The sequence below is a fragment of the Schistocerca piceifrons genome, chromosome 4, assembly GCF_021461385.2.
Source record: "Schistocerca piceifrons isolate TAMUIC-IGC-003096 chromosome 4, iqSchPice1.1, whole genome shotgun sequence".
NCBI classification, from domain to species: domain Eukaryota; kingdom Metazoa; phylum Arthropoda; class Insecta; order Orthoptera; family Acrididae; genus Schistocerca; species Schistocerca piceifrons.
Genome location: NC_060141.1, coordinates 115,350,692 through 115,375,498, shown reverse-complemented (window position 1 = coordinate 115,375,498; position 24,807 = coordinate 115,350,692). Strand labels below are relative to the sequence as shown.

At 41.1% G+C, this 24,807-nt stretch overlaps 1 protein-coding gene across 2 annotated transcripts in view; it reads left to right on the top strand.

Moving 5' to 3' along the window:
• LOC124794762 (ubiquitin-conjugating enzyme E2 G2) overlaps positions 1-24,807 on the top strand; it is a 46,638-nt gene that overhangs the window by 12,598 nt on the left and 9,233 nt on the right. Inside the window, exons 3-5 of one of the 2 annotated variants that reach the window (XM_047258380.1) lie at positions 10,223-10,341; positions 10,613-10,753; positions 11,345-11,469. In XM_047258380.1, coding sequence (XP_047114336.1) covers positions 10,223-10,341; positions 10,613-10,753; positions 11,345-11,424 — 340 coding nt within the window. In that variant the 3' untranslated portion in view covers positions 11,425-11,469. The remainder of the gene's footprint in view (positions 1-10,222; positions 10,342-10,612; positions 10,754-11,344; positions 11,470-24,807) is intronic. The other variant, XM_047258379.1, reaches the window with a different exon arrangement.

Genomic DNA, 24,807 nt, shown 5'->3' with positions numbered 1-24,807 from the left:
GGGGGGGGGGGGGCTCAAGCAGTGGTGTGAAAACATGCAGTGCAAGGGGAATTGCTCGAATGTTGGACATTCCTGTGAGTGCGGTGCATAAAACCCTAAACATCCTGCATTGCCCATGTTTAGGAGCTGCTTCCTACTGACCTTGACACACAGAAAATGCTGTTTCAAGCTTTTCGTAATGTATTCCCTGATATGAACAGCGCATTGGTAGGTGTACTTACTTAGTGCAGTAAGGATATCCGGATTCTTAGACAGTTATTTATAATGAGTCCAACTACTACTTTCAGTTACTATTCTCAGGACCCTTTCCACAGAGTAAAAACTGTGTCCTTGCTTTGCCCCCTCAGTCCCCAGAAACAATTCCTACAGCTAAGAACCGATTGTCTATGCAAACGGTATGTCACCACGAGACTTTGGCTGTCATAAGGTGACGATCCATGCTGATGACATTCTTTTTGCCAGTATTTTTGCATATTCTTTTAATGTTAATAGTCAGTCACTTTTCATCCCTAAAAACTTTGTATTTGCCACAAAGTCTGTAGATAGACCATCTACACCGAGCGAGGTGGCTCAGTGGTTAACACACTGGACTCACATCCAGGAGGACGTCTGGCCATCCTGATTTAGATTTTCCATGAGTACTCTAAATCACTCCAGGCAAATGCTTGGATGGTTTCTTTGAAAGGGCATGACCAACTTCCTTCCCTATCGTTCTCCAATCCGATGAGATCGATGACCTCGAATCAACCGTCCAACCATCTACACTTAATGTGAGAGAGTTGTTTTCCTTCTTTATGCCAAACTGCATATTGTTTATTTTTTCCATGTTCAGTGTTAATTTATTACACACTACCCAACTGTAAACAATCTTGAAGGTCTCTCTGGTTGTAGTTCTGTGTGTTTCATCTGTGGTTATGATGGTGCTGCACTCAGCAGAGTGAACTTTTTCTCATGTCTTACACCATCTGATGAGACATTGATGTATATTAAGAACAGAATTAGACCCTATGCATTACCCAGAAGAACACCTATGTTTCTTGTCTGACAACTGTTTTACTAAAGATCTGTAATCAGCAAGTGTGTGAACTGTCTCCACCTTTTGCACCCTGTTTTCCAAGTAAGACAGGAGCTGCCCATTTGCTGTTCCTCTTACACCTAGCACTTCTAGCTTTTTTAGTAGTATTTTACAGACAACAGTGTCAGGTATGTTTGTTAATGCAGGGTGTATACGGCCCGGGACAACCAGGAGATCTGGTAAAAACCCGGGAATTTTTCCATCCGGGAGAAAACCGGGAAAAACCCGGGAATTTTTCATTGTTTTAATTTTCAGTTTAATTTTTGTAACTTTGACTGGTAAGCACCAATACTGTAAGAGAGAATATTACTGTATCTCGTTGCTGCAGGATAATTCTGTAGCAATAAAACACGAACAAGAGGGAAAAAAATGAAAATAAAACTTAAGTTGCAAAGGAAGTGCACCATATACAAGAACAAAACACAGTGCTCATACAAGCCTCTGCCAACAGCAAAATTTGTCAAATGCTTTAGGAAGACTATGCAATGTTTCATAACAACAAATTGTCTCCAATGAGCGTGACATCACAACTGTTTACATTAGATTCGTTTGAGCGGTTGCAAGCGAGCTTATGCACATGTGCGGTTGAGTCGCATATTAGTAGCACCTTCTGCTTCTGGCTACAGAAGTGTGGCAGTTAGCTATATAAGTAATAGCAGCAAGCAGCCAGATGCTATCCGGAAATATTTTACTGGTGCACCTAAGCTGCCAGATCCACGTATGCGCAACAGGCACGGAACTAGGGTGCGGTGAGAAACTGGGTTATCTGCCCTGGGCGGCAGTTTCAGTCGGGGGGGGGGGGGGGGGGGGGCAAATTCATATTACTGAAGAAAAAAGGCCTTGTTTCACATAGCACCTAGCATCCAGCACACATTGGTCTATTCAGATTAATGCACATATTTTTGCTCTTACATTGTAGCCTGCATGGTAGCTGTTGTGTGTGTGTTTTTTTCCCCCCTGGCCAGAGGGTTAGATGCCCTCTGTGATAAAAAAAACTGAGTTAATGGATCAACGATGAACTGGAATGGGTGTCTTGCAACGTCTGCCCCGAGCAGTTGCAACAATCGAAAACGAACAAAATGAGATTTAAAAAAATCGATTACTCATATGATTTTGAACACATCTCTGTTGGTTTTTGAACATTTTTTTATCAGATTGTAAGTTGATTTCTGAATGAATCGTAAGTTGATCTTTGGTTGCTTGCATAGTGTATTATGTCACTCAAAACAGCAAGTTATTAGCTAATAGGCAGTAAAAACTACAAATTTTCTGAAGAGTTCTTGTTCTGCCGGTTACAAATAATCCCATCCAGTATTAACTACGAGATTTTTTGAAGAGGGGACAGGATGTCAAACCGCAACTGGGAGCAGGAGAGGCACCACAGGACATTTTGGTTTCCACTGGCCTGAATATGGTTTGATGGCACCCATTACAAAATATTACACGTTTGAATTCCACAGAGCGAAATACAGGGACATGCGATGGAAGAATGCTGTGTGAAGAGATGTGGCACAGCACTTCGACACACAGACCAAATAACATGTCTTACGTTCCCTCGAACATATGTTTTATGCATCAGAATCTTCAGAAATACATGTGCTACAAAATGAAGATTTTTGGCGTCCTACCTCAAACGCTCGAGGGAGGGGGAGCGCCACTATCTAATATTCTCGCGGTTTGGAAATATCGTAGATCCGGTCCTGATGCACGGAGCAGTCTGAGTTGTAGTGGAGAGGTGGTAGTCTCCACGCGATCCGTGTTTATATTAAGTGGTTTTGCTATTTCCTCTTCGTTTATTGCTCTCGCGTCAAATGAAAACAAAACGGATTTCTGTGGCCGGGAGCTATCAAGTGAATTCAAATACATTCACATAATTACGGAAGGCCAAAATATGTTATTAGTTTCAGGTTTTGTTTCCACCTTCCTGACAGTCAAGCGTTAATCGCTTTGCACAACAATTAAGTTATTTTTACGGTTTGTTAAAGAAACTTGACTTTTATCAATCTTTCTGCTGAGGCAGTCGATTTATCTTTTAAGTTTTTACACGTACGAATGTACGGGCTTCCTGCGTCATCATAGCTGCCCAAGCGCGACATCGCCTCTTATCTGGCGCAACTGCTGAAATGAATCAATTTCTAACAGGTTGCGAGAAAATATTCCGATTGGTTGTTTGAAAATTAAATTCAAGTAAAATAAATTTCCTTTTACACAAGATGAACTCTGTGCGCGAATGTCCGATAAATTTCTTAAATCACGGAGCGTTTGGCTCTCATTCAAAAATCAAATCTTTGAGGATGATCATTTAGAATATTTCCGAGCCCAGAAGATCAGACATTTATGTTGTTAAAAATTTTACTGGCACATTTTTGTGATGTATCTTAAAGTGTAACACGCGCAAAAAAGATCGACATTATGTGTGAAAGCTTAGCTTCTCTTGCAGCTTATTAATCTTAGAGACCAATATTATATGTGAAAGCTTTTCATTTCTTGTAGCAACACTATGTATATTACTTTAAACCATTACTTTTTCCTATTTGTGTGTTCGCGCTACTTAACAGTGATGTTGCTATTGACTGACTACATCACATGTCCTATGATCTGAATATCTGCTGTCATCGGCTGCCGAGATCACTTAACATGAGCTACGACTGTCTTACAAAAGTGTATCCCAATCTTGATTTCAATGCTTCAGAAAGTAACATGCAGTGTTCGGTGGAATTCAAATTTACACTTCCGTAATACTAAAATATGCAGTGTACATGTTGCTGCACATCAGACATCTTTCCAAAACATGTTTTTTTCCCTGAGTTTCGTTTTCTAAAGTGCCGGGAAATTCTACGTCGGTGTATAAAACCACAACCATTGAAAGGATTGATAAGTTTTATCGTTCCGAGGAAAAGTATACTGTTACGTAACAAGGAAAACGTGTATTTTCATCCGGAAGAAAGTGTATTGTTAAAGGGGAAATCCAGGATTTTTTTTTTTTTTTCCTTGGCCACGTATATACGCTGTAATGGGCCTTGTATGCTGACTGTACGTACCTGCAAAACAGTGACTGAAACTCGTCCATGCCTGCTAACTTCCCCCCCCCCCCCACCTACTTCAAGCTCTTGCTGCAGGTGAGCTGGTGTCAGGAACATAGGACATTACTTACATATCAGATTTTCAGAAAAGTGTTCAGTATTGCCAAACAAGGCATGTTCATATAATAGTGCAATATATTGGATGATTAGTCTGGGTGTCGTCCTTGTAAACTGTGATCTAAAAAGAAAAAAATGTGTTGGTGCCATAAAAAGATCTTTTTGCTTTTAGAAAAATAATAAGATATCAGAGAATCAAATCTTACTTTGCATTACTTAGTGATGGAAAACCCAGGGTGGAATGTAACAGCATTATGAAAAGGAAAGTTGCTACCCACCATATAGCAGAGATGCTGAGTTGCAGATAGGCACTACAGAAAGACTGGGAAATGCGGTATTTTTGTAGATCATTTGACACATTCTGCATTGTAGCATGATTTCACAAATGTGGATGGGATTGCCTTTCTATTTATTTGGCTTTTCATCGTCATTGCCGAAGAGTTTTGATCATATACTGCCCACTGAAAATAATTTCATATGCAGTAGTAGTAGTAGTAGTAGTAGTAGTAGAAGTGGAATTAGTATTCATCTATAGATCGCTTTTATAAGGACACTGAGCATGCCATGGTATTACAATTTAAGAACAAGAAAAATAACATAATTTATACAAGTATTTACATATTTAAATGTGGTGTTTGACAACATGGAAAATGCTGAAACACATTCTAAGATTATGTATAATGAAAAATTAACGACAGACATTTCCCATAGAAGCAAACACACAGAATTCTCCAATTCCACAATGGAATATGAATGTTTTGAAGGCTCATGAACATTAGGACCCTGCACCAGCACTTTCACATAGCCTTGATATATATGAGGTCTGTTCAAAAAATTCCAGAACATTCATAATTTCATGCCAGTGGCATGTTGGAACGAAACGCAGTTGGCATCCCACACATGCCTGTGTTTAATGTTGACTGCTGGAAGTTTCATTGTTGTATGTCCATTATTTATTGTCCAGTGCTACATTGAGTATAATGTTGTCTCTCACAGTTTGCGAATTGCAGGATGGCAGAGTTAGAGGAGCAACTTGCCTGTTGCGTGAAACTCAAGATAACCTTTACACAGACACGCCAAATGATGTAGGAAGCCTATGGTGATGAGTGCTTAAGCTGTACTCAGTGTTACAAATGGTTCACAGGACATTCGACGTCTACCGATGATGCTTATGTCAGGAACGTCAGCGAAATTGTGCATGCCAATGGAAGACTGACTACCTGAGAGATTGCAGAAGAATGTAACATTTCAGTTGGATTATGTCATGAAATCCTGACAGAGCATCTTGGAATGCATTGTGTTGCTGCCAAGTTCGTCCCATTGCTCATAAGTCAAGACCAGAAAGATCTTTAACTCACAATCTGTGAGGAGATTTTGGATCACGCAAATGAAAATGAGGTGTTCCTTAGGAGAAACAAAACTGGTGATGAGACATTTACGATGTTGAGATCAAGGTTAAATCTTTATAATGGTTTGGGAAAAGTTCTCCGTGACCAAAAAGAAGTTCCTCAGGCTCAGATCAAATGTCAAAGCCGTGCTGATAGTTTTCTTTGATTTTGAAGGATTAGTTCATCATGAATTTGAGCAATAGGGACAAACTGTTAATCGATGGTATTATCAGGATCAGTTATAACATCTGCAAGAAAATGTGTGGGAAGGAAGTGGCCTGAAATGTGGTGAGACGGTTAATGTCTCTTGCATCATGATAATGCACCTGCACATTCATCCCTGTTGGTGGTGACTATTGCGCTAGAAACAAAATCACTGTGCTGCCTCATCCTTTGTATGCTCCAAACCTAGTCCTTTGGAATTTTGGAAATAAAAAGAAGTTGATCCCATTGAAAGGATGAAGATTTGCAATGGTAGATGAGATAATAGAAAATTCACAGCAAGAGGCATACCAAGACTGCTTCTGAAAGTGGACACAGCATTGTGTGCGGCGTATCAATTGTGGAGGAGAGTACTTTGAAGGAAAACATGCACAATAGGTAAAAGGTAAGTGTAGAAAAATTTTGTTGACAGAGTTCTGGAATTTTTTGAACAGACCTCATTTGAGAAAAGAAATGAAATGAATTTTTAGATTGAGTATCTCTTGATTTTAAATCTTCTAATACAATCCTGTGGTGCGTTGTGTTGTCAATAAGAAGAGGATTAAAACGGTGTGCTAATTATTACTCATGTTTATTATTGGTCTCCATGTTAATAATGAAAGTTAAAACCAAACAGCCAGCATTATTTCACTGTAGATGTTGGGGGGGGGGGGGGGGGGAACTGAAGTATTCTACTTCACTGGGTTTCTAATGAGAGACAAATAGAATGTTTTACATGTTTTACATCATAAGAATAGTCAGAATTGTGATTGTGTACAAATGATGTATAATAGCAGATAAAATTTCATTGCCATTTTGGTTAGCTACTGAAGGTGGTAGGGGTAAAATACAGGGAGCGAAAGGCTGTTTACAATTTGTACAGAAACCAGATAGCAGTTATAAGAGTCGAGGGGTATGAAAGAGAAGCAGTGGTTGGGAAGGGAGTGAGACAGGGTTGTAGCCTATCCCCGATGTTATTCAATCTGTATATTGAGCAAGCAATAAAAGAAACAAAAGAAAATTTTGGATTAGGTATTAAAATCTATGGAGAAGAAATAAAAACTTTGAGGTTCGCCGATGACATTGTAATTCTGCCAGAGACAGCAAAGGACTTGGAAGGGCAGGTGAATGGAGTGGATAGTGTCTTGAGAGGAGGATTTAAGATGAACATCAACAAAAGCAAAACGAGGATAATGGAATGTAGTCAAATTAAGTCAGGTGATGCCGAGGGAATTAGATTAGCAAATGAGACACTTAAAGTAGTAAAGGAATTTTGCTATTTGGAGAGCAAAATAACTGACGATGGTCGAAGTAGATAGGATATAAAATGTAGACTGGCAATGGCAAGGAAAGCATTTCTGAAGAAGAAAAATTTGTTAACGTCGAGTGTAGATTTGTATGTCAGGAAGTCGTTTCTTAAAGTATTTGTATGGAGTGTAGCCATGTATGGAAGTGAAACGTGGACAATAAATAGTTTAGACAAGAAGAGAATAGAAGCTTTCGAAATGTGGTGCTACAGAAGAATGCTGAAGATTAGATGGGTAGATCATGTAACTAATGAGGAGGTATTGAATAGAATTGGGGAGAAGAGGAGCTTGTGGCACAACTTGACTAGAAGAAGGGATCGGTTGGTAGGACATGTTCTGAGACATCGAGCGATCACCAACTTAGTATTGGAGGGCAGTGTGGAGGGTAAAAATCGTAGAGGGAGACCAAGAGATGAATACACTAAGCAGATTCAGAAGGATGTAGGCTGCAGTAGGTACTGGGAGATGAAGAAGCTTGCACAGGATAGAGTTGCATGGAGAGCTGCATCAAACCAGTCTCAGGACTGAAGACCACAACAACAACAACGACAACAACAACCAAATTATCATGCACTGGGAAAAGAGGTGTACCCCTCTCAAAAGCCACTGTGATTTTCTGTACTGGTATATATAGTGGAGATGCTGAGTCGCAGATGGGCACAACAAAAAAGACTGTTCCAAATAAAGTTTACCACCCATAAGGCCTTTACACACACGCGCACACACGCACACACACACACACACACACACACGCACACACACACGCTCGACTGCAGTCTAAGACAACTGTAGCCACACTGTCAATCTATGCTGAATTTTCCAATGTTTGAAAAATTATAATGAGGAATTTACAAAATTAGAACTGTGAAATAAACATAGTTCACAGAGAGCTGCTTCTTCTTTTCCTCCTCCTCTCCTCCTCCTCCTAAAATGCTTTAGTTGTTTAAAGATGATACCAGCAGTGAAGTTATTGTACCACATGCCCATATGTTGTTATATTTTTGCACGGAACAATTTTTCTCACACTGGCAGCAAGGATGTTTTTCTTTGCTAAAGATTTTACTGTTCTGAAACTTTCATAAAGGCTCTTGAATTATGCTTCATCATTATGTAAAGTTCTTATAACATAAGAAACATCTGAATGGATGTATGGAATCCATTACCTGGTATGTACTTCAGTAATTAGTGGCATACATTATATCACTCTGAGGCATTTTCATTCTTGGAAGTTTGAAGTAGAAATCTGCCCAGTGTATTAGTATGGGTCAGAACTTTTCCAGTTTCATTCAATCAAGACCATCCAGCTAGTTGGCAGAAATGAGTGCTGTTTCACGCAAAGACACACTTTGAGTGTGTCTCATCTTGAAGCATTTCAAATATTTGTCATGTAAAGTGCCCCACAATCTTTTCTTACTTTGCTGGAGAACTGTGATTGGCAAGAGTCATTCAGAGGATGTTGTTGGTTTCTTTTCCTGATGGTGATTGTTGTTTCTGAGCTAAGGAGCAAAATCAGAGAGCTCAGTTAAAGCACAAAGTGAAAACTACTTTCATTAATCACCCCCAGCTGTGGCAGTTTACAGTAGTGCATGGTATTGTTTGATATGTAAATACATAGTGGTCAAATAACACCTGGGTGGTGAGGTACGGTGCTCTGACAAGTTCACCCCACTACTGCAGACGAATAGGTACCCTTTCCAGAGTAAGTAATAATGAATACTTTGAAGACAGTACTGTAATGAACAGTAGTACATTGAATATTTCTAGGAACTTTATTTTTAGTGCACAACAAGAACCTATACCATTAATCAGCTGACAACACTACTTGAATCTGATTCAACAACAGTAACTGGCCAGTAACACTAGAAACTCACTGTAGCGTCAGATACACAACACCTGAGCAAGGTGAATTTACAATACAGTGGTGTTGCCTGGGAACTCCAAGGGGCATGTCCTGAACCCTGCTCGGATTGGCCCAGCCATTGACAGTGTGCAAGCATGCACTATCTTTGCAGGTGTCTACTTCTTCCTTTGAATTGAATAGGGACATAGAATAGAGCACCTGCCACGTAAGCAGGAGATCCCAGGTTTGAGTTCCGGTCGTGGCACACATTTTCAACTGTCCCCGTTGATATTTATCAACACCTGTAAGCAGCTAATGGTTTGGACTCATTGTAATTTCGTTCTCCGAGGGCTGCAAGATCACCAATGTTATCTGTTCTTTCAGACATGTTCGAAAGAACAGATACCATCTTCATATAGATAAGGCTTATCAGCCAATGATCTTCTTCAGTGCAGATCCACTCACATTGCCCGAACTTTTTCCGGGAACCGGTAGGTTGACTGCTGCCGAGTAATGAGCTTAGTGGCCAGGGGCACTACAAAAGTAGTGTATGGACAGTAAGCTGGAAGTGTGGGTCTCACGGGGAGCTTGCCAGAGATAAGTCCCTGCAGCCGCACTGCCCTCTGTGTCCTCAATGGCTGAGTCAGATAGAGTGTCTGCCATGTAAGCAGGAGATCCCGGGTTCGAGTCCCAGTCGGAGCACACATTTTCAACTGTCCTCGTTGATATTTATCAATACATGTAAGCAGCTAATGGTCTGGATTCATTGTAATTTCATTCTTAGAGAGCTGCAAGATCACCAATGGTATCTGTTCTTTCGGACATGTCCAAAAGGACAGGTGCCATCTTCATATTTTATTTTATGTTTTAAAGTTGAACATATAACCATTTTCATCAGAATTTTTTAGTGATGACGCTAGTAACTGCTCTTCAGCTTTTGTTAGTCGTAACTATATTCATAATTATTAGCCTTTTATATGCTCTACCATAGTGGATTAGTGTATGTGAGAACCATGGTAAGCAGCTTCACTTTTTTAGTAGAAATGTAGAAACTAGATTGCTTCTATGAGGAACAAATTATGTTATATAGTGCTTCCCTATATATTATCATTAATAAAGTTTTTTATTGTATTGTACAGTTATGATGATTGATACTATGTGTCACACATTCATACATTAAAATTTTTGTGTGGGTGATTTAGCCATCTCAAAGTAAATGGAAGTTAATCAGCTTTTATAGTACAGTTTTCTTATTTCCTCTCTGTTCATAGTGGACCAGAAGGAACATGTTTTGAAGGAGGTGTATTTCCAGCAAAGCTTGTATTTCCTCCTGACTACCCACTGAGCCCCCCAAAAATGCAGTTTACTTGTGAAATGTTCCATCCAAACAGTAAGTATTATGTAAGTAATGGTGGCGTACCCAGTAAGATTAGAATCCTTAAAAAACTTGAACAAATTTTGTTTCACATTCTCCTCAGATGATCAAGATAGTCATCCATTGTTTGCATTTATAAGCATTTGATTTGTTTTAAAATTTTTAAAAAAGAAAAAAAGCTATGCCTTAAATACCTCTGCTACATCCAGTATCTTGTTTCCAGGCCAAAATGTGCATTTATTAGGCTGACAATAAGAAGATAATTGTGTAAACATTCTCTGTGTAGTTTATGCAGATGGCCGTGTGTGTATCTCTATTCTACATGCTCCTGGGGATGATCCTATGGGCTACGAGTCAAGTGCCGAACGATGGAGCCCAGTACAGAGTGTAGAGAAAATCCTCCTTTCAGTTGTTAGTATGTTGGCAGGTGAGTTAACAGGCAATACTGTGCAGTATTGTGTTTTCTTGTTGGTTATATTTGTGGTATTTACAGCTAATAATGACGGATGATATAATAGTGTAAATAATTTTCATTTGATACAAATGTCAGGTACTGTTGACTATCAGTGGGTGATTCTGAAAAATCTGTGTACACGTTTAGTATTTGGTTACTGTGTGTTCCTTTGACACTTAATGCTATGTTAATTGTAATTACTTCACAAATGTATTTTATAATTATTCAGTTACTGTCGTATGTTTCAAATGACTATTGGTGCAAGCACTGTCACCTGTTTCATTCTTGTTGTGTGAAATTGTGATTTTAACCTTTGTTCATATCTATTTTGCAATTGTTTTGTTTAATGGTATTGTATTTTTTGTATTATTATTTTTCTTTTTTTTTTTTTTTTACTCTTTATTATGGAATTGTCAGTTCCAGTTCTGTAGTTGAGGTTTTGTTATTGCTTGTAATGATTTCAATTGCATAATCAACTCTCTCATTTGACAGAAGCCACATACTGTGTTTACATGTTTACCTTTGTCATGGAGTGGCCCTGTCTGAACAGTTTACTGTACACAGCTTGCTATGTCTGCTCGCCATGCTTGCGCCACATGGTCAAGAGAATTTTTTCCGCATTACATATGACAACAAGACCATGACTTTAGCACAACTTTGTAAGGATTTAGCACGAGACTGTTGTCAATGTGAGTTCTTTCTTTTATCCACTAGAAAGCTGTAACTTTAGCACAATTTCCTGTTTTGTTTAATTGCAGGCAATCTGACACTGTTCTGAAAATGAGAATGAAGTCGGATGTAGTACAATAAATGTGTAACTATATAGCTAAGGTGGTTTTCATTAATCATTAAAATTTGTCAGCTGTGGTGGTCAATTTGATAAAGAATATTTCATGTGCCTTTCCTGTGATTGGTTTTATGTGGGCATTCCATATTAAATTTCTCCGTAAGCACACTCCCTGTTACTTAATCTACATGTACATGCATGTTCTGCAAGCCACTGTATGGTGCTTGGTGGTGAATATCTTTTACCATTACTAGTCATTACCTTTCCTGTTCTACTTGTAACTAGATTTTGGGACAAATGACTGTTTGTATTCCTGTGTGTGATCCCTAATTTCTGTTATTTTATCTTAATGGTCCTTAAGCAAAATATACGTTGGTGGCAGGAGAATTGTTCTGCTGTCTGCTTCAAATGCCAGTCCCCTAAATTTTCTTAGTGGTATTCCACAAATAGAACATCTTCTCTCCTGGGATTCCCATTTGAGTTCACGAAGCATCTCCTTCATAAGTGTTGATGAAACCTACCAGTAACAAACCTAGCAATCCGCCCCTGAATCTCTTTGATGTCTTCCTTTAATCTGACCTGGTGGGGATTCCAAACACTTGAGCTGTACTGAAAAATGTGTTCCATTAGCATTCTATACATGGTCCCCTTTACAGATGAATCACATTTCCCTAAAATTCTCCAATAAACCAAAGTCAACCATTCACCTTCCCTTCATGCTCATTCCATTTCATTTTGGTTTGCCACATTACACCTAGGTATTTAATTGATGTGACTGTGTCAAGCAGCACACTACTAATGCTGTACTAAGATATTACAGTATTGTTTTTCCTACTAATATGCATTGTCTTATGTTTTAAATGTAGGGAAAGGAAGAGTGCTACATGCCCTAAAGATGACACATTTAAGTTGCAGACAGGCACAATCGAAAGATGTTAACACACACACAAGCTTTTGGCCACAACCTTCATCAGAAAAAGAGAAACGCACATCATTCATTCACACAAGCAAACACACCTCATGCACACACGACTGCCAACTCTGTCAGCTCAGGCCAGAATCCAACTATCAAGTGGGGTGGGAAGTAAGCAGCAATCTGGAGGGGGTGGGGAAGGGGAAGAGACAGCAGCATATGGGAGAGGGGGGGGGGGGGGGGAAGAGAGAGAACAACTGTCTGGTGGAGTGTACAGGGACTAGAATGTCAACATGACAGTGTCAGGAGGTTATGGGGTGGGGAGGTGGGGGAAAAAGGAGAGGAGCAGGGAAAGATTGGGGGGGGGGGGGGGGCTGCTTTGGGAGAGGACAGGAAACAAAGAGGGTGTGAGATGAGTATGGGGAGACAGTGGTGTGGAAACTGTTGGGTGGAAATTTTTGGAACAGTATGTTACTGTAGGTTGAGGCAGGATAATTACAGGAGCGGAGAATGTGTTGTAAGATTAACTCCCATCTGCACAGTTCAAGTTCAGAAAAGCTAGTGGTAGAGTGGAGGATCCGAATGGCTCTGGTAGTGAAGCAGCCATTGAAATCAAGCATGTTATGCTCAGCTGCACAGGGTGGTCTACTTTGCTCTTTGTCACAGTTGGACGGTGGCCGTTCATCCTGGTGGACAGCTGGTTGGTGGTCAAACCAATATAAAAGTTGTGCAATGATTGTGGCAGAGCTAGTCAATAACATGACTGCTTTCACAGATGGTCCAGTTCTTGGTGATGTGGGATAAACCTGTGACAGAACTGGAATAGGAAGTTCTGGGTGGATGTATTGGGCATGTCTCACACCTGGGTGTTCCACAGGGATTTGATCCTTGTGGCAAGGGGTTAGGATTAGTGATGGCATAGGGATGGGCTAGGATGTTGTGGAGGCTAGGTGGGCAACAGAATAATACTTAAGGAAGGGTAGGAAGAATGTCGGATAGGATGTCTCTCATTTCAGGGCATAATGGTAGGTAATCAAAGCCCTGGCAGAGGATGTGGTTCAGTTGTCCCAGTCCAGGGTGGTAATTGGATGACGAAGGGGGCACTCCTTTGTGGCTGGTTGTTGGGGGTGGTGGGAGGATTTGGGGTGTGAGAGGAAATGGCACAGGACATCTGTTTACAGACTAGGTCTGGGAGATATTACCTGTCTGTGAAGGCCTTTGTGAAACCCTCAGCATAGTGGGCAAGGGAGTTCTTGTCACTGCAGATGTGCCATCCCCACATGGCCAGTCTGTATGGGATGGACTTTTGGTGTGAAAGGGATAACAGCTGTCGAAATGCAGGTACAGTTCATGGTAGGTGGGTTTAATGTGGACAGAGGTGCAAATGGAGCCACCAGAGAGGAGGAGCTCAATGTCTTGGAAGGTGGCACACTGTGTTGAGGAGGATCAGTTGAAGCGGGTGGGAGAGGTGTTGACACTATGGAGGAACGAAGATAAGATGTCTTGGTCCAGAGTCGAGATCATGAAGATATCATCAGTGAACGTAAACCAGAGTAGGATTTTGGCATTTTGAGAGGCTAGGAAGGTCTCTAGTTGGCCCATAAACAGGATGGTGTAAGAGGGTGCTCATTGCTGTGCCAAATATTTGTTTGTATACCTTCCCTTCAAAGGAGAAGTAGTTGTGGGTTATGATAAAGGTGGTAAGGTGTATGAGGTATTGTTGTATAGGAAAGTGATGTCAACAGTGACAAAGAGGAATCCAGGAGGTAAAGGGGTGAGGATGGTGGATAGTCGGTGGTGTAAGTTGTTGTATCCGTGACCGTTTAGGTCGCAGGGTTGCCGTGAGGGAAAGCGCAGCGGGACCTTCGGAGCGGTTCGTGAACAACAACACAAATGGGAGAGGACGGACACAAGAACGAAGGACAACCGAGCGAGACCTAACAAACAACAAGCAAGAAACAACAGAGTCACAAGAAAACCACACGAATCAACCACGTCCACTCATACAAGGGACAAAGTAATGTAAATACGCTGTCTGAGGCAAGATGTCGATAGACACGTGCAACGAGACTGACTATTGGAGCGAGAGGCAGGCGCTTAAATATTCGATCAGGGGTGCTGCTATTTGCCGCTGAGACTGCGTGTTCCACCGTGGTGCCCTCACATTAAACATGGGCCATGAGGCGCGCGCTGCCATGGCTTATGGCGTGAAGGTGCGGAACCTTTAGGGGTCTTCGACGTCCATGCCATCTGGCGCAGATTCGAAACCTGCAGCGCGCAGTACCAGATAAGTGGTTGGTGTCTTTGACGTGGGAGGCTGGATTATGGGAGGTGTTGGTCAATGAGGGCCGATATTCTTTCAGTGGGGGCACAATAACCAGCCACCCTGCGGCATCCAGTGTTGTCAGGTTTGCGGACTTTGGCAAGCATTTAGAAGGTTGGTGTGCCGGGAGTCATAGGGGTGAGGAGGGAAATGGATTCAAGGGAGAAAACCTAGGAAGGGCTTAAGGCTTTAAGCAGGGATTAGAGGTTGTATTTGACTTCTGGAATGGGATCACTCAGGCAGAGTTTGTGTGTGTAGTAGTCAGAAAATTGGTGGAGGCCTTCTGCCAGATAGTCACTGTGATTTGTGACAACAATGGTGAAACCTTTTGTCTGGAAGTAGAATGATTAGGACATGATTTGTTTTGACATTATGTATGACTTCTCTTTTTTCTGCTGAAAGGTTTGTGTTCTGAGGAAGGACAGTGAGGCCGTTAGAGGTAAGCAATTCCTAGAATCTGATCAGTGGGTGGTTCCATGCAAGGGGGAGGTTGGGGGGGGGGGGGGGGGGTTTGGAGGGGGAGAAGATCACAGTTAGATGATGGTATGAAATGGGAGAGGCAGGGTTCAATGTTAGCTTTGGTTGGAGGGATTGGCGGCAAAGAGATGTTTCCAAGCAGGAATTGGGAGGACAACGGTAGGCCTCTGACAGTTCCAGCATAATTAAATTTGGGTGTGGGGCTAACGGTGAGGCCTTTGGCTAGGACAAAAACTTCTATGGAGCTGAGGGATTTGGTGGAAAGGTTAACAACAGTGTTATGGCAATGTTTTGGCTCTGGTTTGGTGGCGTGTTAGTAAGGAGTTTTGGGGGATGTGACAAGTTGAAAAGGTCACCTAGACAGGGTTTAGATTCTATGAGTGGTGGATGCGGAGGAACAATGTGTGTAAGTTAAGTCTTGGATAGTGGTGCCCTGAGGCAGTAGTAGAATGTCAGCAGGTGCTGGAGGGCAAGGAATTCAGTTTCAGAAATGTGATGTTTGAAACAGGGATTGCACAATATCAGTATCTTGCAGAGGGAGTAGAGATGTTTCTGGGATGCTTGTGCCCTGGAGACCTGTCTTTGCAATACTAGGTTTATGACATCAAGGGACTGGCGGAATCTGAAAAGGTGAAGGTCATTGTGAAAGTAGGGATGGGATCCAGAGAAAGGAATTTTTATGGTTAGGTCATTTGGGGGGATTCCATGGTTTAGGCAGCATTTAAGAAATAGAATGTGGGTCTGGGTTTTAGCCATGAAAAGGGATACTTTCCTGAACTGATGCAGAAAGATGGAGACGACTCCATTGTGGCAGGAATGGTGTAAAGGAAATTGGAATGACATGGCAGAATAGGTGGTCATGTGTGCTTCTGACAAAGGCTATGGCTGAAAGCTTGTGTGTAAGTGTCTTTTAATTGTGCCTGTCTGCAACTTATCATGTCATCTTTACCATAAGTAGCAACCTATCTTTTCCTATGTTGCTGATATTTGTACCTGGAGTTTCCATTGTTTGATTTTACATTATATTTTTCTACATACCGAGCTAGCTGCCATTCAGAACACCAAGTAAAAATTTTGTGTAAGTCATCTTGTATCCTCCTACAGTCACTCGTTAGAGACACCGTCCCATACACCACAGCATCATCAGCAAAAGGCTGCAGATTGCTGCTCATCCTGTCCTAATTTGTGTATATAGAGAATAAGGCGTGGATGTTACTGCTTCTAGTGATTGATTGGCAATGGTGTAATTACACAAGAATGTTTTTTCTGCCTATTTATGTGTAATACATTACATTTGTTTGTATTGAGAGTCATCTGTCAGTACCTGCACCATGCGTCATTCCTCTGTAGGTCTTCCTGCATTTCACAAAAATCTTCTAGTGTTGTGACTTCTCTATATACAACAGCATCATCCGGGAAACAGCCTCACTATGCTTACTTTTATGTCTGTTGATTTTTCTCTGGTAACAATGACCCGTTGTATTCAGATTGCTAGGAACTCTTTAATCCAGTCATGTAATTGGTCTGCTATCCCGTATGCCCGCATGTTGTTCATTAGACAACGATTTCTAACTGTATAAATGCCTCCTGGAAGTCAAGGAACATATAATCAACCCTGGTGTCAGAATCTGCTGCCTTCTGGGTCTTGGGGATGAAAGGAGTGAGCTTGATTTTACATGATTGTGCTTTTTAGAATCCAAATTGATTCATGCATAGGAGACTTTTGGTCTCCAAACAACATGAGCAAAAAATTTGTTGTAATATTTTACAGCAGACTGACATAAAAAATATAGGCCTGTAGTTTTGTTCTTTTGTTTGATGAATCTTCTTGGAAACTCAAATGATATATGTATTATTGCAATCAAGAGGAATGCTTCATTCCTCCACCTACCTATGTTAGATTGGTGCTAGAAGATGAGCAAATTATTTTGCATACTCCAAACATAAATGCATATGGGTATCCCATCATGTCCAGAACTTGTATTTACTCGGTTGAGTTGTTTAGTTGACTCTCCATCCTGCAGCCACTTATTTCATTCAATGATTGAAAGGAAGAAATGCAGCATGATCCTGCTCATTGAAATAATTTTGTAAAAAGGGACTCCAGTTCCTTCTTGCACAGAATTTACAATGAGATTGCAATTATAAATAAAACCTACAACCAATTGTAACTGGAGAATGATCTTCAGTTTTGAACCTTAATTTTTGTATGTACAAAATTCTTCATACTTTACAAATCCTTTATTTGGATAAAATTTTACACATGACTTGTGTTTCAGGATGGAAATCCTTTCTTCAGGTGCTACAGGAAACAAGGAAAACTAGAGGGATTCTTCATAAAATTAATTTACATTTAAAAGTCCCATGCAAATGTGAACATGATAATATACCTTGATTGCTTACAAGAGTCATACCAGTCGTGTAAAAAATCCTTTTATATTTTATGCTGTGGTTTTATTAATTTTGTACTTTGTACTACGGTTTTATTAATTTCATTTCTTGACAATTTCATTTGACCTTTTTATTATTTTTAATTCTTGACAGTTGTGTTATACATTGCATGTCTTGCTTTTATTGTTTACTCTGTACTAGGCCTATCGTAGCTAATACCATACATAAGCAAGCTGGATTTAGCATTATTTGTAGTGGATGGCATTTGGAAGGAAACAAGGTGGTGCGGCTGTGTTAGCTGTGGTTGAACAATGATCTCTCCCACCCTCGGTATTAGTTCTGGTTGTGGCCACTCTCTGATGTATATGTGTACATAGAGAAGTCTCATTGTGGTTCATGCGGTAGTGTGGTGACCGGTCTTGATGGGCTTCCACAATATGCATCAGGCTGGGCACTTACATGGTAAGCTATGTTTGAGGTTCACAAATTGGCGTTCTACACCTTTTATGTCTTCTTTTCTAATTTATTAAGTCCATGCCACACATCTGGTTGTTTGCAGTTGGTCCATAGATTACATTAGGCTAGCAGTGTGTGCTTATTCGCTGTTACATTCATGTTTTTTCAGTTAAGCCTCATTGCCCGGTGTGGTACTGGTTGACTCTTAGAACCTTTTTGTGCCTCACCCACATGGGATCTCACATCCTAGTTGATAATTTTGCTGGATTTTTTACTTGACTGATAAGACTTTCTCATATGCAGTCGAGGTATAACCTGATGTTCGCATTTGTATAGGCTCTTTTAATGTTAATTAATTTTATAAAGAATTCCTCTTAGTTTTTCTTGTTTTTTTGTAGTGCCTGAAGATGAGATTTACATCCTGAAACCCAGGCATGTGTACAGTTTTATCCAAATAAAGGATTTTTCAAGTACATCTAGAATGGATTTATTCATATGAAAAAGAAATTAACTAACAATAGTTGTGGATGTCCCACAAAGAGTATATCACTAAGTTCTAGATCAGTACAATATTGCAATGCAAAGTTTTGAGCTGGCTAATGGCCTGCAATGTTTGTTCAATACATAACTTAAAACAAAATAGTTAAATTGGTATACATTTGTGACCATATCTTTAGCAACCCCACCAGCGGACGTCCAAATTGAGGCAAGCGAACTGGCATGGTCACAACAGTGGAGTAGTTTAGGAGCCTGCCTTGCAGGTTGCACGAGTCACATCATATGGGCAGACCCGCTGACATCAGTGTTTATTATTAAGCAGCAGTAAGTGGAGGAGGCCAGTGCTCCTGCAGGATTAGACAGTGGCGATCCTGGCCTAGCATTCATGTCGAGAGTTGTCGTGTACTTAGCCACTCATGCCAGCTGCATGCTGAGGTATTGTTGTGCAGGTATCTCATGGGGTATGGGCACTGCACTTCCCATGGTTCAATTCGCAGGGCTAGTTAGTCCGATTTGCGGGTTTCTGTTACGCGGTCATGGCCGATTCTCCATCGACCAAAAGTACTGTGCTGACCGCATTGAATAGCAGTGTTGTCGTGCCTTCTGCAGATACTAAAATATCTACACAAGCCCTGCTCATTGTCAGATAGTGGACTAGACAGCGGTCACAACCATAGATTTCCATTACCAATTCATGATCCTCAGTTTATGCCGCTGTAAGGCAGTTCCTACCATTCTCCACTTCAAAATATAGTGATTATGACAGAGATAAATATTATTAATGAAACTGACTGAGAAATGTTTGAAATCATTGCTTATGTGTCTAGAAGAAGCATAATGACGTGATTCAAACATGACTTGCGAAACTAAGGAAAAATGATTTTACTCATGTTGGAGTATACATTGTGTTGGTAGGTTGACGGATATGTGGGAGTTAATATAATGGGAGTTAGTGAAGTGAGGTGACAGGAAGAACAGGACTTCTGGTCAGGCCTATAATGACTAAGAAAATAGCAGTGTGGGTGTGGAAATCAAGAGATATGCACACATGTCTCATTTTTATCTGTGATTTAATAATACACAGTCAGATATTAACACATATATCTGATTCTTGTCTGTATGAATGGACACATATTCACTCATATGCTTCATTTTTTTCTGTGGGAATACTGTGTGCAGCTTAATGAATACATTATCATAGTCAAGACGGACACTAAGCCAACACCAATCAAAGTAGTACAAACTGATACACCAACTAGCTCTGCAGATGACATTGGAAGAATGTATGATGTGTAGAGATCAGGTGTGAATGGCCTCTACTGTAGGTTGTGGAGCTGGGCTGCTAGTGGTCAGGAAAGTCTCCAGGTCATCACATTGGGTGTGGTTGCAGTGGTGTAGTGGTTGGGTACCACATGGATTCCCAGTGTCCCATCATAAAAACAGCACTTACATATACTCTTTTATTCCATGCCAAAATACATTGATTGTGCTGGTGCTCAGCACTAGTCAACACACCCAAGGCGTTGCCCAGATTCGGTCAGTGAAGCGTGCTTGGATCAGTGTGCTGCCATATCATAGCCAGTGGACAGTGGCATCTGTGCAACAGGTAGCAGTCACACAAGGTGACTTGGTCGGCAGTGTAGCACTGATTAAGACCAAGAAGCAGGGTGGCAAGCAGCAGCTGGAGCAAGCAGCAGCTGGAGCAAGCAGCCTCAGCAACTGGTGAGAATACATAGCTCAGTGCAGTATCAAACTACCGACGTCAGCACAGATGGTGGCAGCTCACAGGAGTGATGTGTGCCTACACAGGTGAAGACTGGCAGCAACAGAGGTTGCACACACAGGCAATGGTTGTTAGGTGGCTAGATGGCCCAGTCATGGACTATGGACCTCCAAGTTAGGATGCCTACAGTAATTGGAAGTTTTTGTATTGGCTTGTGTGCCACGCCCATTCAGCCATGTTAATAGCATGTCAGCTAAGATGGTATGAACATAAGAACAACAAAGCACCCAGTCCCCAAGCGGAGGAAAATCTTCGACCTGACTGGGCATTGAATCGGGGTCCATTTGCTTAGCATCCACCACACTGACTGTGTGGTTACTGAAGCAGACTGGGTGGAAGTTAACCAAAACGGCAACCTCACAGCTAGTGGAGACAGCATCTGGCATTGGCAGTTGCACCAGATCTTCTCTAAGTAAGAATTAAGGGCATTTTTGAAGTCTTTGTGATACGTAATGTATGTCTTTGTTTCCCCCATCAAGTGCAAATTGGTCATCTGTAGCAATTACTCATCCGTCTAGAAACCTAGCCTTGCAGATGCCAACAACCAAGTGTAAATGCCAACACATCCACCAATGCCATGTCCGGTGCAGAAGGCAGCAGCTGGGCGAGGTGACGTAGTCGGCACTACAGCCATGTTTCTCTGACTTAGATCTCGAAGCATGGGGGGTTATGATAGCCAGAGCCGTTATGACTGATACAAATACATAAATCAGCACGAATTCACCAGAACCTGCAGATTCAAACTGTGGAATCCAGTGTGGGTGATGGTGGCTGACAGCAGTGACCTGTGCCTGCACAGGCGATGACGGGCAGCAACAAAGTTAGCTCTCATGTAGGCAGTGGCAGCTAGTGGGCCCAGGCATGAACTGCAAATCCCCCCAAGTAGGTGGCCTGTTAACTGAAAGGCACCAAGTCAGAAGCATTCAGACTTTGCACGGGCAGCAGTTCCGCAGCTAGTGGAGACAGCGTCTGGCAGTTGCAACTTGTTGATCCATTTCTGGATATATATATACTGCCATAGACTTCCCCTCATAGCTCGCTGCTGGCAGTGACTGACTGTGCCTCTCTAAAATGAATAGTATTTATGCGAACTTTGTCCATAATTGTTTCTGAAACTGTAGCACTTCTCTTTCCTGTCACAGCAGAACTGAGGCAAAAGTAAGGGCCAGTGGGTAATCATAACGTCACTCCCTTTTCTTTGTGTCAACAATTTGCCAGTCCTATTTGTCATATTGGTGTAGCAGTTTCACTTTGCAGGAGCTGTTCCTGTGGCTTCAATATAATGTGCGTATAGCGCATTGAGCAGAAACGTCTAACCAACCCCTCTACTGTGGTTTCTTGTGTCATTCTGCCATGATATCTCCTGCTAAGTCAATCATGGGGTTCTTCTGCTGGCAGAGGTGGAACTGTGGCACTACAGATAAGATGTTGTTGTTGTTGTGGTCTTCAGTCCTGAGACTGGTTTGATGCAGCTCTCCATGCTATTCTATCCTGTGCAAGCTTCTTCATCTCCCAGTACCTACTGCAACCTACATCCTTCTGAATCTGCTTAGTGTATTCATCTCTTGGTCTCCCTCTATGATTTTTACCCTCCACGCTGCCCTCCAATACTAAATTGGTGATCCCTTCATGCCTCAGAACATGTCCTACCAACCGATCCCTTCTTCTGGTCAAGTTGTGCCACAAACTTCTCTTCTCCCCAATCCTATTCAATACTTCCTCATTAGTTATGTGATCTACCCATCTAATCTTCAGCATTCTTCTGTAGCACCACATTTCGAAAGCTTCTATTCTCTTCTTGTCCAAACTATTTATCGTCCATGTTTCACTTCCATACATGGCTACACTCCATACGAATACTTTCAGAAATGACTTCCTGACACTTAAATCTATACTCGATGTTAACAAATTTCTCTTCTTCAGAAACACTTTCCTTGCCATTGCCAGCCTACATTTTATATCCTCTCTACTTCGACCATCATCAGTTATTTTGCTCCCCAAATAGCAAAACTCCTTTACTACTTTAAGTGCCTCATTTCCTAATCTAATTCCCTCAGCATCACCCGACTTAATTAGACTACATTCCATTATCCTTGTTTTGCTTTTGTTGATGTTCATCTTATATCCTCCTTTCAAGACACTGTCCATTCCGTTCAACTGCTCTTCCAAGTCCTTTGCTGTCTCTGGCAGAATTACAATGTCATCGGCGAACCTCCAAGTTTTTATTTCTTCTCCATGAATTTTAATACCTACTCCGAATTTTTCTTTTGTTTCCTTTACTGCTTGCTCAATATACAGATTGAATAACATCGGGGAGAGGCTACAACCCTGTCTTACTCCCTTCCCAACCACTGCTTCCCTTTCATGTCCCTCGACTCTTATAACTGCCATCTGGTTTCTGTACAAATTGTAAATAGCCTTTCGCTCCCTGTATTTTACCCCTGCCACCTTTAGAATTTGAAAGAGAGTATTCCAGTCAACATTGTCAAAAGCTTTCTCTAAGTCTACAAATGCTAGAAACGTAGGTTTGCCTTTCCTTAATCTTTCTTCTAAGATAAGTCGTAAGGTCAGTATTGCCTCACGTGTTCCAGTGTTTCTACGGAATCCAAACTGATCTTCCCCGAGGTTGGCTTCTACTAGTTTTTCCGTTCGTCTGTAAAGAATTCGCGTTAGTATTTTGCAGCTGTGACTTATTAAGCTGATAGTTCGGTAATTTTCACATCTGTCAACACCTGCTTTCTTTGGGATTGGAATTATTATATTCTTCTTGAAGTCTGAGGGTATTTCGCCTGTTTCATACATCTTGCTCACCAGATGGTAGAGTTTTGTCAGGACTGGCTCTCCCACGGCCGTCAGTAGTTCCAATGGAATATTGTCTACTCCGGGAGCCTTGTTTCGACTCAGGTCTTTCAGTGCTCTGTCAAACTCTTCACGCAGTATCATATCTCCCATTTCATCTTCATCTACATCCTCTTCCATTTCCATAATATTGTCCTCAAGTACATCGCCCTTGTATAGACCCTCTATATACTCCTTCCACCTTTCTGCTTTCCCTTCTTTGCTTAGAACTGGGTTTCCATCTGAGCTCTTGATATTCATTCAAGTCGTTCTCTTATCTCCAAAGGCCTCTTTAATTTTCCTGTAGGCGGTATCTATCTTACCCCTAGTGAGATAGGCCTCTACATCCTTACATTTGTCCTCTAGCCATCCCTGCTTAGCCATTTTGCACTTCCTGTCGATCTCATTTTTGAGATGTTTGTATTCCTTTTTGCCTGTTTCACTTACTGCATTTTTATATTTTCTCCTTTCATCAATTAAATTCAATATTTCTTCTGTTACCCAAGGATTTCTACTAGCCCTAGTCTTTTTACCTACTTGATCCTCTGCTGCCTTCACTACTTCATCCCTCAAAGCTACCCATTCTTCTTCTACTGTATTTATTTCCCCCATTCCTGTCAATTGCTCCCTTATGCTCTCCCTGAAATTCTGTACAACCTCTGGTTCTTTTAGTTTATCCAGGTCCCATCTCCTTAAATTCCCACCTTTTTGCAGGTTCTTCAGTTTTAATCTACAGGTCATAACCAATAGATTGTGGTCAGAGTCCACATCTGCCCCTGGAAATGTCTTACAATTTAAAACCTGGTTCCTAAATCTCTGTCTTACCATTATATAATCTATCTGATACCTTTTAGTATCTCCAGGGTTCTTCCATGTATACAACCTTCTTTCATGATTCTTAAACCAAGTGTTAGTTATGATTATGTTGTGCTCTGTGCAAAATTCGACCAGGCGGCTTCCTCTTTCATTTCTGTCCCCCAATCCATATTCACCTACTACGTTTCCTTCTCTCCCTTTTCCTACACTCGAATTCCAGTCACCCAAGATTATTAAATTTTCGTCTCCCTTCACAATCTGAACAATTTCTTTTATTTCATCATACATTTCTTCAATTTCTTCGTCATCTGCAGAGCTAGTTGGCATAAGATAAGGGAAATTATTCGTATGATTAAGGGAGATGTAATTTTAATTGTGGTGTGTGATGAATTCATTAGTAGGAAATGGAGAGAAGGAAAAATAGTACGAGAACATGGATTTGGGAGAAAGGAATTAAGGGGAAAACTGCCATCGAATTTTGTACTGAGTATAGTTCAAACATTGCTAACTATTAGTTTAAGAATCGTGAAAGGATGTATATGTGGGAGGTCCCAGCTTCATTATATGGTGCTGTGAAACCATATTTTAAATTATAAGGTGTTTCTGTGGGCATATGTGGGCACAGGCCATAATTTACTAATTATGAACTGCAGATTAAAACTGCAGAAATTGCAAAAAATATAGGAATTTAAGAATACGGGACATGTATAAACTCAAAGAATCGAAGGTTTCTGAGAGTTTCTTA